Below are 14,405 nucleotides of genomic sequence, written 5' to 3' on the forward strand. Positions count from 1 at the left end.
GCCATTTTGATGGCGGATGGGGTCTCATTCGCATGCCATGCCATCACCTCGCCGTATCAGCATGCTGGGTGTCATATTTAAAGTCCAGCGGTGCGCACACACCTCAGTGCTTCGAGCCCATGACTGCTGCAAAGAAGACATGGCCCTGAAAGGCAAAGACTGCAGCCCCCAGCTTCAATGATGTTTCCCTTGAGCGCCTTTTGGATGCAGTGGAGACTCACAGTGATGTCCTCTACCCCAGCGCTGGCCGCAGAATGGGCAGCAACCTCGCTAATCCGGCTTGGGAGACGGTGATAATGGTGGTCAGCACCAACACCCTGCAAAAGAGGACATTCACCCAGTGCCGCAATAGAATGGATGATCTCCTCCGTTCTACCAGGCTAAGTCACTCTTCTCATCACTTTCAACTCACACACTCTCAAACCCATCACATATCCACAGGGCCCTTACTCCCTGCCCCACAGACACCTTCATTGGCCTCATCCTGTCCATCCTCATCCAACCACTCACCAATTTATATGCCAGGCATACTTATCATCTGGCCTGTCAGGCATCCTGCTTGCTTTCTCTCTCCAACTCTATTCACACAGGGCAAGCTGGCACACAACAACAGGGGGAGGTCGCAGACCATTGGAGGAATGCCTGAAATCAAGGTCCTCATAGACTTTGAAAACAGAGCCATCCAGCTGGCCAGCGAGGATTTGATCCGGCCCTGTGCTGATGGTGAGATCGGCGCTGCTCTATCGAGTGAGGATCCAGCAGTGTAACAGCCTTCAGACAAACATCCTGTGTGTGACGTGTCCTGTTTCACACACTCTGCCGTGCACTATTTATCTCCCCTTGCTTCCGCAGGCACATCTGGGAAACAGCCGAGGGAGTCCCCAACCCAGAGCCTCCAACGAAGCCCTGAAAAAACCTCTGAAGAGGAATCTGGAGGATTCCTCCTTGAAGACCTATCACAGCGCTCACCCACACTCTCCACCAGCGCAGAGACACACCTCGGCGGGACCTTGCTTTACAGTAGACTTGGGATCACAATCTGGCAAGCACACTGCACTGTCTGATCCGCAGCAGGCAGTGACAGGAACTTCCCTGGCGTCCGGCACTTAGGGGACTGCTGGAGGCCAGAAACTTGCTGAGTCTGAGTCAGATGACCTCTGGACTTGGTCATGTCACAGTTACTGGAGCTGCAAAGGCAAGCTCGAGAACACCAGGAAGGGATGTCTGCTGCACTTCTCAGATTGCAAGGCATGATGGAGGAGTCCATCTGTCTTCAGGCTGAGGTGATATCACCGGCATGACAATGCACCGAGGTCAACACTGGTAGGATGGCAGCCGCCATGGAGACCTTGGTCCAGGACGTCGCTCCTGCACTGCTGCTTGGGTGCAACTCCACCACTGATGCCATAGTTGGCCTCCAACAGTGTGTATGCGAGAAGGGTGCAGGGCAGCTTGATCTCACTCCAGCTACCCCTTTTCCTGAAGAAGTCAGCCAGGGCCCCTCAGGCACCCATAGGAAGGAGGATCAGCATGTGTAGCCATCCATCCAGGTGATTCTAGGAGTTTCCGGCCAATCCAAATCCCCTCTTCTTATGACCTCAGCAGCTCCAGCTCCACAGGCTGAGGAGGGTGCCACTGCCACACAGCAGGACCCCGAAAGCAGGCCAGGGCCCTCCAAGTCTTGGCCCTCCAGAGGACACCCACCAAAGCCATCACAGACAGGGCATCACAGTCAGCAGGCTGCCTCCACCTCCGCTGTGGATGGCTGGGGAACACCAAGACGTAGCGGCAGGGTTAGGAAAGTTAAGATGTAGTTGCACAGCATGGGCAATCACTCATGTATACTGTTCACTATTGTCAATAAACTACCAAGAATGTCTCCCTGCCTATGGCTCCTTGATCTGATGAGCAGTGTTCTTGACATTCAGATGTAAAACCTTTCTGCAGAAGATAAAGGCAGGTATCTCAGTCCAGGGCCTCTCCCCAGTGCTTTCTGCAGCCTTCAGACCAAAGTGATGGTCTGGCCTCTCACTCCCTGAACAAATTACTGATGCCTGCATGTCGATGGTGCTTGTCATTGCTGCCAGAAGGTTGTGGGCAGGCGTCAGAGTTCTCTCATTCTCTCTGTGTGCTCTTAGCACATTTGAGGTGGGGCTGGCCCCATCTCTTCAGCATTGGTGACCACTGACACTGTGCTCCTGAAGGGGTCAGATGCAGAAGACGGACAAATGCTTTTAAAGTTTCATGACTGCGTCTCCATGATATGACCCTGATCACAGAGCGCAAGCGAGCTGCCCTCAGCCTGACAGGAGTTAGACATTCTCAGAGGCTATGTGAAGATTTATGGAGTGTCCTCAACATATGTCGTCATCAGCCTCCTGCAACTGAGCGACTAGAGCCTCCACTGGGTCCCCATGACAGGAGCATTCTCACAGAGGGTATGTGCGTAGCCATAAGCCAGACTGGAGTCAAACGTTCATTGATGCAATGTGAGGATCTTATGATGTCTCCTCACTGCATGTCGTCGTCATCATCCTCCATAAATCTAGCAGCTTTGAGGGCCACCTGAGCGTGCCTGCCTTGTCTGACCAGTGCGAGGGCCTCATCCCCGTCTTTGTCACCTTCGACGACATTCTCACCCTCATCACCGTCGATGTCCTCCTTTATCGTAGGAGACCTTCAGCTCCTGCACCACCTCCTCAGCCAGCTCCTCTCCCTGTTGCAACCCCAGCTTGTAAAGGGGGCGCCAGGCGACGACAATGCGAAGCACCCTCTGCGGAATGCATTGCATGGCTCCGCCAGATGGATCCAGGCACTAGAACCTCAATTTCAGCATCCTGATGGTCTGCTCCAGCTGCAGTCTGAGGCTGCCATCTGGGTGTCATCAGCCACGTCCTTTGCGGGTAGCCCTTGTCCCTGAGGAGCCTCCCTGCAGTTTCTGTGGATCCTGAAGACTTCGGGGATCTGTGACCGACTGAGGATGTAGGCGTCGTGCACACTCCCTGGAAACCGTGCACAGACCTGCAAGATGGGCTTGTGGTGGTCACACACCAGCTGCACATTCAGCGAATGGAATCCCTTGCGGTTGACATAGTTGACTGACTGTTGCGGCGGAGACCTGAGCGCCATGTGAGTGCAGTCGATGGCACCCTGCACCTGTTGGAAACCTGAGATCTGGGCAAATCTGATCGCTCTTGCATCCTGACTGCCCTGGTCCCGGGCGAAACACACAAATTTGTGTGCCCTCGTGAAGATGGCATCCGTGACCACATGGATGCATTTGTGGATGGAGGCTTGTGATATCCCTGAGAAGCCAACTGTGGAGCCCAGAAAGGAGCCACTGGCATTGAAATTGAGTGCCACGGTCACTTTCACTGCTATTGGCAGTGGATGCCCTCCATGTCCCAGTGGCGACAAATCCCGCAGCAGGTGACAGATGTGACTGACCAGTTCCCTAGACATGCGCAGTGTTCGGCGACACTGGTTCTCGGTCATCTGCAGGAATGAAAGACGGTGACTGGAGACCCTGGGTCTAGCTACCCAGAACGACAAAACAGTAACATCTGGGAAATAAGAATACGGGTCCAAACTGGTCTTGTATACTTTAAAATGGAACACCAGTAAAAACTGGGAAATAAGAGTACTGGTCAGGACTGTTTTTTCTTTCTGGGTAGACGCCGACCAGCGACTGCTGCCTCTAGCTCTTTGGCTGTGTATGCGGGAGCCCTAGCTATCCCTTCTTCTAGGCAGTTCTGCTCCTCCCTCTGCGCAGCCAGACGCCTCATTCACTCTCCTCTCCATCGTCTTCGCTCTCTGTACGCCATAAGGCACACAGCTTGTTCACCAGGCTCCACAATCCTGATGTACGCCTCCTGCAGGATGAAAGAGAGAGATGCGAGGGTTAACATGGGTGTACTAAGAACCTGTCTTGGTAAAATCTGAAGGCACCTTAATGCATCACGGAGAGTGCTGGCCACCACTTGGATGGCCAGAGATTAGTGCACTGCATGGCTGCTCCACCCGACCGATTGGCCGCAGCTTTGTCCATTGGACTGCATGCTGTGCTCTCAGCGCAGGCACAGGCATTCTCTTAACACGTGCTACAAGGCTGCACTGTTAGCTTGAACCATGGGGGAGACTGGTCCAAACCGGGATGCTGACATTGCAAGGGGCTGTGAGCGCCTCCACCAGTGACTGCTCCATGGCCAGCTTTAGCAAGGAGATTGTACAACATGGCCAGTCGTCCATGCGGTCGACTAAAATGCTCATTACCTTGCAGTCTGTGCCCAAGGAGTGAAAAGTTCTGGAGCACTTAGTGGCACTTTGATGCCTCTGCGTTGCTTGAGTGGGCAGAGAAGCTAGAGGCCCAACTCTTATCATCAATGTGGTTGCGCCTCTCAACTGCAGAGGAATAGCCACTTTATACAATGTTTCCCTAATGTATGGTCACTTCCCTTGCTCACTCCCCCTAGCTCGCACGTGCCTATGCGCTACCTTCAACCGCAGGGCAGCCCTTGCCCCTCTCCCAAGTTTCCTCAACTGCAGGGCAGCCCTTGTCCCCCCCACCCCAAATCACCTCAACCGCAGCCCTTGTACACCCCACCTCCCCACCCCCCAGAGGGAAATAATTTATTCCTCACACCCTTGTTTAATACAATGTCAGATCATTAATAGCAATGGACTAAATGCACATTGAGCCTTTCAACTGGAGTGATATACTCATTTCAGATGTTAACCTATACGAAACATTCTATGTGAGCCAGATTTTAATGAAATCATGGAAATTGAGTCAATTTGTGTTCATTTTTTGAAAATGTTAAATAATTCGCTATATTCAATCACAGTTTTTACTTTGCGCACACATTATTTTTCAGTTACTTATGAGTCTTAATTTTATTTCACTCAGGAATTGGACACGATTTCCTCATTTAGCTGGGACTGAAAGAAATCTCCAGTTAGCCCAACAGATTCAAAAGCAGTGGAAGAACTGGGGACTGGATTCAGTTGAATTGGTTCACTATGATGTCCTGTTGTCTTACCCAAACAAAAGCAATCCTAATTACATCTCTATCATTGATGAGAATGGATATCCGGTAAAGTGAAAGACCTTGCATTTAATTTTAGTTTTTACTTAAGTCCATCTGTATTTTTGTTAATTTGAAGTAATACACAATTAGATGGTATTCCACAATATAATTCAATTACTTTCCATGCTTTTCTTGTCAATGCCCAAGTTCTACAATCACAGATTACATTCTGACTTACATTAAGCCTGTTCTCCTAATACCTGTATCTTCACCAGCTTTCATTGGCTCTGTATATTCCCCTTTCATCCACTTCAAAATTCTTGCAATCATCCATAAGCCTTTCTATATCCTTGCTCCTCTCAATCCCAAGAAACTTGGTTGATGAGAGCAGTGCTGGTTCATCTGACTATTTTATTTTTATTGAAAGTGGATCTTCAAACATGTTAGCAATCTATTTTAGGAATAAATTGCTGTCCATATAAAAACACTCCAAAACTTTTGGGCAGGATTTTCCCCCCGTTGGGGGGAAGTTGAAGTACGGGCGCGCAGAGGCGCGACTCCGATCGGCGCCCCCGATCTGGGGTGCGCTGCCATTTTATGTGGGTGGGCCAATTGAGGCCCACCCAGCGTGACATCCGCACAGAAGCACTGTGTGCTCCCTGTGCGGGGGGCGGGGGGGTGAGAGTCCCTAAACTCGAGAGTCCGCTCTTTCACGCATGCTCACTAAAGAGGCTAAGTGTTGCCTCAGGGAGATTGTCTCTACTGTACAAATTATTAAAAATAGAAAAAAAAAACCCTGACATGTCCCCTCATGTGACACTGTCACATGAGTTGGGACATGTCCATAACTTTTTAAAAAAAAACTTTTTAATTTTTTAAAACCTACATGAAACCTCATCCCACCCATGGATGAGGTTTCATGCTTTTTCTGAAGCCTGCCACCCAGCCTGCCCACCAATCTTAAGGCTGGACAGGCAGGTCCATTAATTACTTTAATGACTCTGTCAATGGCTTCAATTGGAGTTACGCCCAATGTCATCGCGCGTCATCCCCCGCTCGCCGACGGGAAAATCCTGCCCTTTGTATTCATTCCTATCTTTTTAAATGTTTCTTTGGCGTGATTTGAATTTTATATAAAATATGAATTTATGTCCAAGCACATGCAAATGAGCCTCAAGCCAATGGTTGGATCTACCAGCAATTTTCCATGATGTCAGACTGCTATTGTGTGTAGTGTGTCACTATTTGAAAGTGCTTGGTGTGTGCCAGCATGGGGTTAATAAGTTATGCTTTTTAATAAATGTCACCTCTGCTAGAGTACTTACTGGAGTTCACATGAGTGCAATGTAACCCTTGACTCCCTTACTGATTAAAAACCTGTCAATCTCTCTCTTGAATATACTTAATGACCCAGCTTCTACAGACCGCTGCATTAAAGAATTCCACAGATTAGCTACCCTCTGAGAGAAGAAATTCCTCCTCATCTCTGTTTTAAATGTGCAACCCCTTACTCTGAGATTATGCCCTCTGACCCTAGACTCTCCCACTAGGGGAAACACTCTTTCAGCATCTACCCTGTCAAGCCCCCTAAGGATTTTAAATCGTTCAATAAGGTTGCCTTTCATTCTTCTAAACTCCAATGAGTACAGGCCTAACCTACTCAACCTCTCCTCTTAAGAAAATCCCTCCATATCTGGGATCAACCTGGTGAAATTTCTCTGGACTGCGTCCAAAGTCAGTAAATCTTTCATTAGATAAGGGGACCAAGACTATTCACAGTATTCTAGGCATTGTCTAACTAGTGTCTTGTATAGTTTTAGCAAGACTTCCCTATTTTTATACTCCATTCCCTTTGCAATAAAGGCCAACATTCCATTTGCCTTCCTTATTACCTGTTGAACTTGTATGCTAGTCTTTTGGGATTCATGCATGAGGACTCCCAAATCTCTCCGTTGCAGCCTTCTGTAATCTTTATCTATTTAAATAATATTCAGCTCCTCTCTTCCTGCCAAAATGCATAACCTCACATTTTCCCACATTATATTCCATCTGCCACTTTTTTGCCCACTCGCTTTAACCTGTCTATATCCCTCTGTAGACTCTGTGTCATTCTCACCACTTGCCTTCCCACCTATTTTTGTATCATCTGCAAATTTGGTGATAGTACATTCACTTCCCTCATCTAAGTCATTAATATATATTGTAAATAATTGAGGCCCCAGCACTGATCCCTGTGGCACTCCACTAGTTACAGGTTGCCATCCTGAAAATGCCACCCTTATCCCAGCACGTTGTCTTCTTTTAGTTAGCCTCTATCCATGCTACCCGTAACACCATGGGCTCTTATTAGTTAGCCAATCCTCTATCCATGCTAAGATACTACCCACAACACCATGGGCTCTAATTAAGTAGCCTTATGTGTGGTACCTTATCGAATGCCTTTTGGAAATCCAAATATATTACATCTACTGGCTCCCCTGCCTGTTACTCTCCTCAAAGAATTCCAATAAATTTGTCAGGCATGATTTCCCCTTCATGAAGCCATGCTGACTCTGCTTTATTAGATTATGTAATTCTAAATGCTCTGCTACTACATCCTTTATAATAGACTCAAACATTTTCCCAATGACAGATGTTCAGCTAACTGGCCTATTTTTGTCCTGTTTTTGTCTCCTGCCCTTTTTGAATAAGGGTGTTACTTTGGCAGTTTTCCAATCCTCTGGGGTTTTCCAGAATCTAAGGATTCTTGGAAGATTCCTACCAGTGCATTCACTATCTCTGTAGCTACTTCCTTTAATATCCTAGGATGCAACCCATCAGGTCCAGGGGGCTTATTGGCCTTTAGCCCCATTAGTTTCCCTAGTAATTTTTCTCTATTGATAGTCATTGTATTTATTTCCTCCCCCTCTTTTGCCCCTTGATTATTTAGTATTGGAATGTTATTAGTATCTTGAAGACTGAAGCAAAGTATTTATTCAACTCCTCTGCCATTTCCTGGTTCCCCATTATTACTTCCCCCGCCTCATTCTGTAAGGGTGCCTATGTTCACTTTTTGGTGTCTCTCTTCCTTTTTTATGTATTTAAATAAGCTCTTACTGTCTGTTTTTATATTACTTGCTAGTTTACCCTCAAAGTTTATTTTCTCCCTCTTTATTATTTTCTTGGTCATCTTTTGTTGTTTTTTTAAAAAACTTTCGCAAACCTCTGGCTTACCATTAACCTTTGCCATACTGTATGTCTTTTCTTTCAATTTGCTACTATCCTTAACTTCCTTGGTTATCCACGGTTGTTTTATCCCCTTCCTTGAATCTTTCTTCTTCACTGGGATGTATCTTTGTTCCAACTCATAAACTATTTTCTTAAACACCTGACATTGTTCATCAACTGTTTCTTCTGCTAAAATCCTATCCCAGTCCACTCCATCCAACTCTGCCCCCATTCCTTTCTAACTGCCCTTATTTAAGTTTAGCACAGTTGTTTCCGACCCAAGTCGGAATGCTGAACTGAATTTAAATTCTACTACATTATGATCACTGTTTCTTAGGGTATCTTTTACTCTGAGATAATTTATTAAGCCTGTCTCATTTCACATTACCAGATTCAAAATAGCCTGATCCCTGGTTGGATCCACAACATATTATTCTAGGAAATTGTCCTGAATACACTCTATGAATTCTTGCTCGTGGCTACCTCTACCAGTTTGATTTTCCCAATCTACTTGAAGATTAAAGTCAACCATGATGAATGTACTGCCTTTTTTACATGCCCTCATTATCTCCTGATTTATTCTGTCCTACAGTATAGCTACTGTTTGGGGGGGCCTACAGACTACTCCTACCAGTGTCTTCTTCCCCTTGTTATTTCCTACCTCCACCCATATGGATTCTACATTTTTCAATCCAAGATCCTTTCTTGCTTTCGTACTTATTCCATCTCACAGTAACAAATTTGCCCCACCACCCTTTATTTCATGCCTGTCCTTTTGAAAAGTCACATACCCCTGAATATTTAGTTCCCAGCTTTGATCTCCTTGTAACCATGTCTCTGTGATGGTTATAAGATCATACCCATTAACCTCTATTTGTGCCGTTAATTCATTTATTTTGTTCCAAAAACTGCGTGCATTTAAGTAAAGAGCAATTAAGTTTGCCTTTTTATCATTTTTCCCCCTTTGACCCTATTTGCTGCTGTTTTTTTATGTTTGTACTCTCTGTCCTTGCCTGTCACACTGGGTATCATTACTCAAATAGCTGCCCTGCAAGGGATCTAAGGCCCTATCATATGAAAAATGAAGTTCACAGTCTCCCTGTAGAGGCAAAGCCTCCTTCAGCATTGCACCTTGGACATATTGAGATAGCTGCATCGCTGTCTGTAAACTCTGGTAGCAAGATAGGGGTGTCTTCTGTGCCCCCTTCTGCCTTGGGCTACCTGCTGGCCCTGTGTCCCTTATGCTTGCGCCTCTCCTCCCTCAGGTCACTCCCCTGGAAGCTGCATTGGGACACCTGGCCTCCTCTCCCTTCTGCCCCTCTCTCCCTCCTCAGAGGAGGTGTGTCCAACGGAGATCACAATTCCTATTACCAAGGTAATGGAAGGTTGCCTAATACCTGCAAGGGTCCACACGGTCAAAATCCTCCGGGGCCTTGGAGACACCAATGAGTCCTGAAATGCTAAGAATGAAACTCAGAACAGAGATGAAGCTGTCAAGTTCAAATAAGCAACCAGCAGCAAACTATCTCCTAAACTCCTCACTACTCACACTGGCAATGCTGCTAACGCTTTTTATCCCACCCTTGGATGAGGTTTTGCAAAATGCAGGCTGCCTGTTTTGCCCATGCGACAAGTGCGAAATCACACGGGCAATGTAAAATCTGGATCAATTGGCTTTTTAATGGCCTTAGGTAGCCTTTTAATTGATGGCGGGTAGGGCTGTGATGCCCACACGCGCCTGCTGACCTGAAGATTGTGCGTGTGTGGGATGGCGTTGGGATGCTTGCCTGACTCCGTCTTGCACTATTTTATGCCCGATCTGGGCGATACTCCAGGAACAGAGTAAGCGCAGGAATGAAGAGGGCATTCTCGGGCTAATCCCAAAGGATGGAATCTGAGAGAGATGTGCACACATAGGACCTGCGTCCAGTGCAGCGCTTTCCAATATAATATATTAGCGGACTCAATTGGTAATGTTTGTAAATAACCCTCCTGTAAACGGAGCTGGGTTAATTAATTACTTCCAGTGAACAGATCACAGGAGCCGGGGTGAGATTCTGCAGAGCAGCAATGGGCCTCCGGCAATGTTGCTTTATGAATTCCAGATCAGGTTTCAGTTCTGCACTCCTTTATCTAAAGTCATGTGCCAACAGAAACCATGGGCAGAATTTTTACCTTGTCAGGCGGGCACGGTGGGCTGGCGGGCTCGGGCGGCTGCGAAACCGACTGCCGCCCACGATTGGGCCCCAACTGCGATTTCATGCTCGCTGGCCAATTAAAAGCCAGCCAGCATGAATTGAGCGCGGAAACGCTCAGCGATGCCTGGGCGGGGTGGGGGGGTGGAGAAGGGTGAGCGCGTAAGTCAGCACATGCTTGGGAGTGCGCTCAGTGAAAGCTCCCTGAAGGCACAGAGCTGCCTCAGGGAGCTGAAGATTTTTAACATTAAAAATAAACATTTGAAAAATAAGGAAATCATGTCCGCTCATGTGACTCTGTCACATGAGCAGGGACATGTTAAAAACGAGTTTTAAAAGTTTTAATTTTTTTAAATCAATGGTCAAAACCTCATCCCGCCCGTGCATGAGGTTTTGCAAAAGATGCAAAGGCCGCTTGGCTCATTTGCCCGTCCGCCAACCGTAAAGTTGGACGGGCAGGGAAAAACGCAATTCAATTAATTAATTAATGGGCTTAACAGCCCTCTTAGTTGCCAACAGGCATGCTGCCAACTCCTGCATGCCCAACGCCCGAAATATCGCACAAGTGCGCAATGGCATCGGGACGCTCGCCTGACGTCATTGCGCACTATTTTTCTCCCATTCGGGTTGGGTGCGCACCCCCACGACGAGGGAAATATTCTGCCCCATGTGACTATGCTTCCAAATTAATAGCGGGCAATCCAAAATCTTGGAAAATCCAAAATCCAGCATGGTCTTGGTCCCAAGGATGCTGGATTTTGGACATTGGGCCTGTATTGGATTAAAGGAAGAAACTTATAATGTTTCCCAAAAAATGTAGTAAGCTTGAAGATTGGGAGGATTTTGAATTTTCAGAGCTCATGATCCACGTTCTCTCAGGCTTTATGAAAAAGAGGTGGCTATTGAGGTAGTGGATGCATTGACGTTGATTTTCCAGCATTCCCTAGATTGTAGAATGGTTCTTTATAGATTGGAAGGGAGCAAATGTATCATGAAAGAACAAAGAACTTGTATTTGTAGGGTGGCTTTTACATCCTCAAAGCCCCAAAACACCTCATAGTTAATTACATTTGATGTGTTATGCAGGCACACATGGCCGCTAATTTGCACATAGCAAAGCTTTGCAAACAGCAATGCAACAAATGGAGAGTTAATCTGTTTTGATGATGATTGAGTGATTCGAGTTGTCCGAACTCCAGGAGAGCTACTCTTCTTTGAATAGCGCATGGGTTGTTTTGGGTAATGAACAGATATCGATTTGATGTCTTATCACAGAATCATAGAATTGTTACAGCACCAAAAGAGGCCATTTGGCCCATCTTGTCCACACCAGCTCTCCCTAGGAGAAAATTACCTAGTGCCACTTGTTTCATACACCACGCTGCCAGTATATCTTGCCTAGAGAGACCGTAGGCTGATTCGGGTAGTTACTGCAAACTGGTTTATTTACATTGTGTACAATATATACAAGGGTTACTGAGTAGGCATATCTCTCCTGGGTGCTCGATCTGCTGCACAGAATCTAGCATATGACTGCTGATGTCACTTACTTTATGGTCTACATCATCCGTTGCCATAATTACTCTACTGACCTATTACATTACACCACTCCCCTGTCCTCTTCTCAACCCTGTATATTCTTCCTTTTCAATCAGGTCACCTCTTACTCTTCTAAATTCTAGTGGACACAAGCCTAGCCTATCCAACCTTTCCTCATAAGACAACCTGCCCAATCCTGGTAAAAGTCTATTCCTGGTATTAGTCTAGTAAACCTTCTATGAACTGCTTTTACTGCATTTATACCCTACCTTTAAATAAAGAGACCTATACTGTACACAGTACTCCAGATGTGGCCTCACCAGTGCTCTGTGCAACTGAAGCATAACCTCCCTACTTATGTATTCAATTCCCCTTGCAATAAATGGTAACATTCTATTAGCTTTCATAATCACTTGCTATACCTGCATGCTAGCCTTTTGTGATTCAGGTACTAGGACACCCAGATCCTTCTGAATCTCAGAGTTCTGCAATCTCTCACCATTTAGCTAATGTGCTTCTTTTTTATTCTTCCTGCCAAAATGGACAATTTCTCATTTGCCCACATTATACTCCATTTGCCAGATTTTTGCCCACTCACTTAACCTATCTGTGTCCCTTTGTAGCCTCCTTATGTTCTTTTCACAGCTCACTAACCTACCTATCTATGTGTCATCAACAAATTTAGCAACTATACCTTCAGCCCTTTCATCCAAGTCATTTATGTAAATTGTAGAATGTTGAGGCCCTGGCACTGATCCCCTTGGCACTCCACTCGTTACATCCTGCCAACCAGAAAAAGACCCATTTATGCCAACTGTTTTCTGTGAGCCAGCCATACCAATACGTTACCCCCTACATCATGAGCTTTTATTTTCTGCAATATCCTTTGATGCGGTACCTTATCAAATGCCTTCTGGAAATCTAAGTACAGTATATTCACCGGTTCCACTTTATCCACAGCACATGTGACTCTTTCAAAGAACTCCAATAAATTGGTTAAACATGATTTCCCTTTTACAAAACCATGTTGATTCTGCCTGATTGCTGTGTTTTTCTAAGTGCCCTGCTATAACATCTTTAATAATAGCTTCCAACGTTTTCCCTGGGTAAAATTTTTCGCACGGCAGGTCCGACGAGCGTAAAATGACGCATGCTGACATCGGGCGAGCGTCCCGACTTCAGGTTGCTCTTGCCCAGCTTGCACTCCTCCCCCCACCCACACAGGCAGTGGTGAGTGCTGCCGCTTGGGTTTCACACTTAATTACCTTCTGAGCTCAATCGCAGGCAGCGGTCGGCTTCCTGACCACCCCCACTGATTCCGCATGCCATGGGCAAAATTCTGCCTCCTATTACAGGCATTAAGCTAATTGGCCTGCAGGTTCCTGCTTTCTATCTCCCTCCCTTTTTGAATAAGGGAGTTACATTAGCTATTTTCCAATCTAATAGAACCTTTCCCCCAAATTTGTGGAATTTCAGAAAATTAAAACCAATGCATCACTTATTTCACTAGCCACTTATTTTAAGAACCTGGCATGAAGTCCATTAGGATCCAAGAATTTGTCAGCCCACAGCTCCAACAGAATGCTCAATACCACTTCCCTGGTGATTGTAATTTTCCTGAGATCTTCCCTCCCTTCCATTTCCTGATTTACAGCTATTTCAGGGATGTACTTGTATCCTCTAGAGTGAAGACTGTGTTATGCTACGGCAGGCAGTATTTGCCAGGCTGACCAAATCCACAAGGGAAACTTGGCCACACTATCACAACGGTTTTGCAATTTACAGTTATTATGAGGAGATTTGTGCTCTGAATTCATAGTAATGAGCCCATTAACACACTCAGATTTTAAAAATAAAATTAAAACATTTATTAACAAAAGAAAAGAGTAAAACACACACACAAAATTACAGTTATACAGTTACTTAATATAACAATTCTCAAAATTCCTAATCAACCAGACTCCAACTACACATCCACTTTAAGGCAACAGTCCAAAATAGATCTTAAATTTATAATGCCAATCTAGCAAGATTACCACAAGCACTCACTCGACAGTGGAATTCCAAAGGCTTTTAACACAACTTTGGCTAGTGAAATAGCAGACTTCTGCAAAGTGATTAGAGGCTTTTCCCCAAGTCTGTTTCACACGGTATACCTTTCAGATCTTACACCCGGCCACACACCCACAGTCTTCCAATCCTTCTTTATTTTCCCCTCTTTAATCTATAAATCCCATTGTTGCCCCAAGTTTTATTACTTTCCCATAATATAAAAATCTTTTATGTTGTCATTATGGTCAGCGCTTTTGGGAAAAATCAACATAATAACCCACCTTATTTATCTTGTTAGTTGTAAACATCCTACCGTGTCTCTTTGAAAACCAAACACCTACCCACTTAAAATACAAATTTCATTCACACCTTTTCTGCTGACTTT

The 14,405-nt window shown here is 45.8% G+C and overlaps 1 protein-coding gene across 1 annotated transcript in view; it reads left to right on the forward strand.

The window, feature by feature from the left end:
- naalad2 (N-acetylated alpha-linked acidic dipeptidase 2) overlaps positions 1-14,405 on the forward strand; it is a 241,323-nt gene that overhangs the window by 40,081 nt on the left and 186,837 nt on the right. Inside the window, exon 3 of the mRNA XM_078545757.1 lies at positions 4,907-5,093. Coding sequence (XP_078401883.1) covers positions 4,907-5,093 — 187 coding nt within the window. The remainder of the gene's footprint in view (positions 1-4,906; positions 5,094-14,405) is intronic.

This window comes from Cetorhinus maximus, chromosome 7 (genome assembly GCF_964194155.1).
Source record: "Cetorhinus maximus chromosome 7, sCetMax3.hap1.1, whole genome shotgun sequence".
Lineage (NCBI taxonomy): Eukaryota > Metazoa > Chordata > Chondrichthyes > Lamniformes > Cetorhinidae > Cetorhinus > Cetorhinus maximus.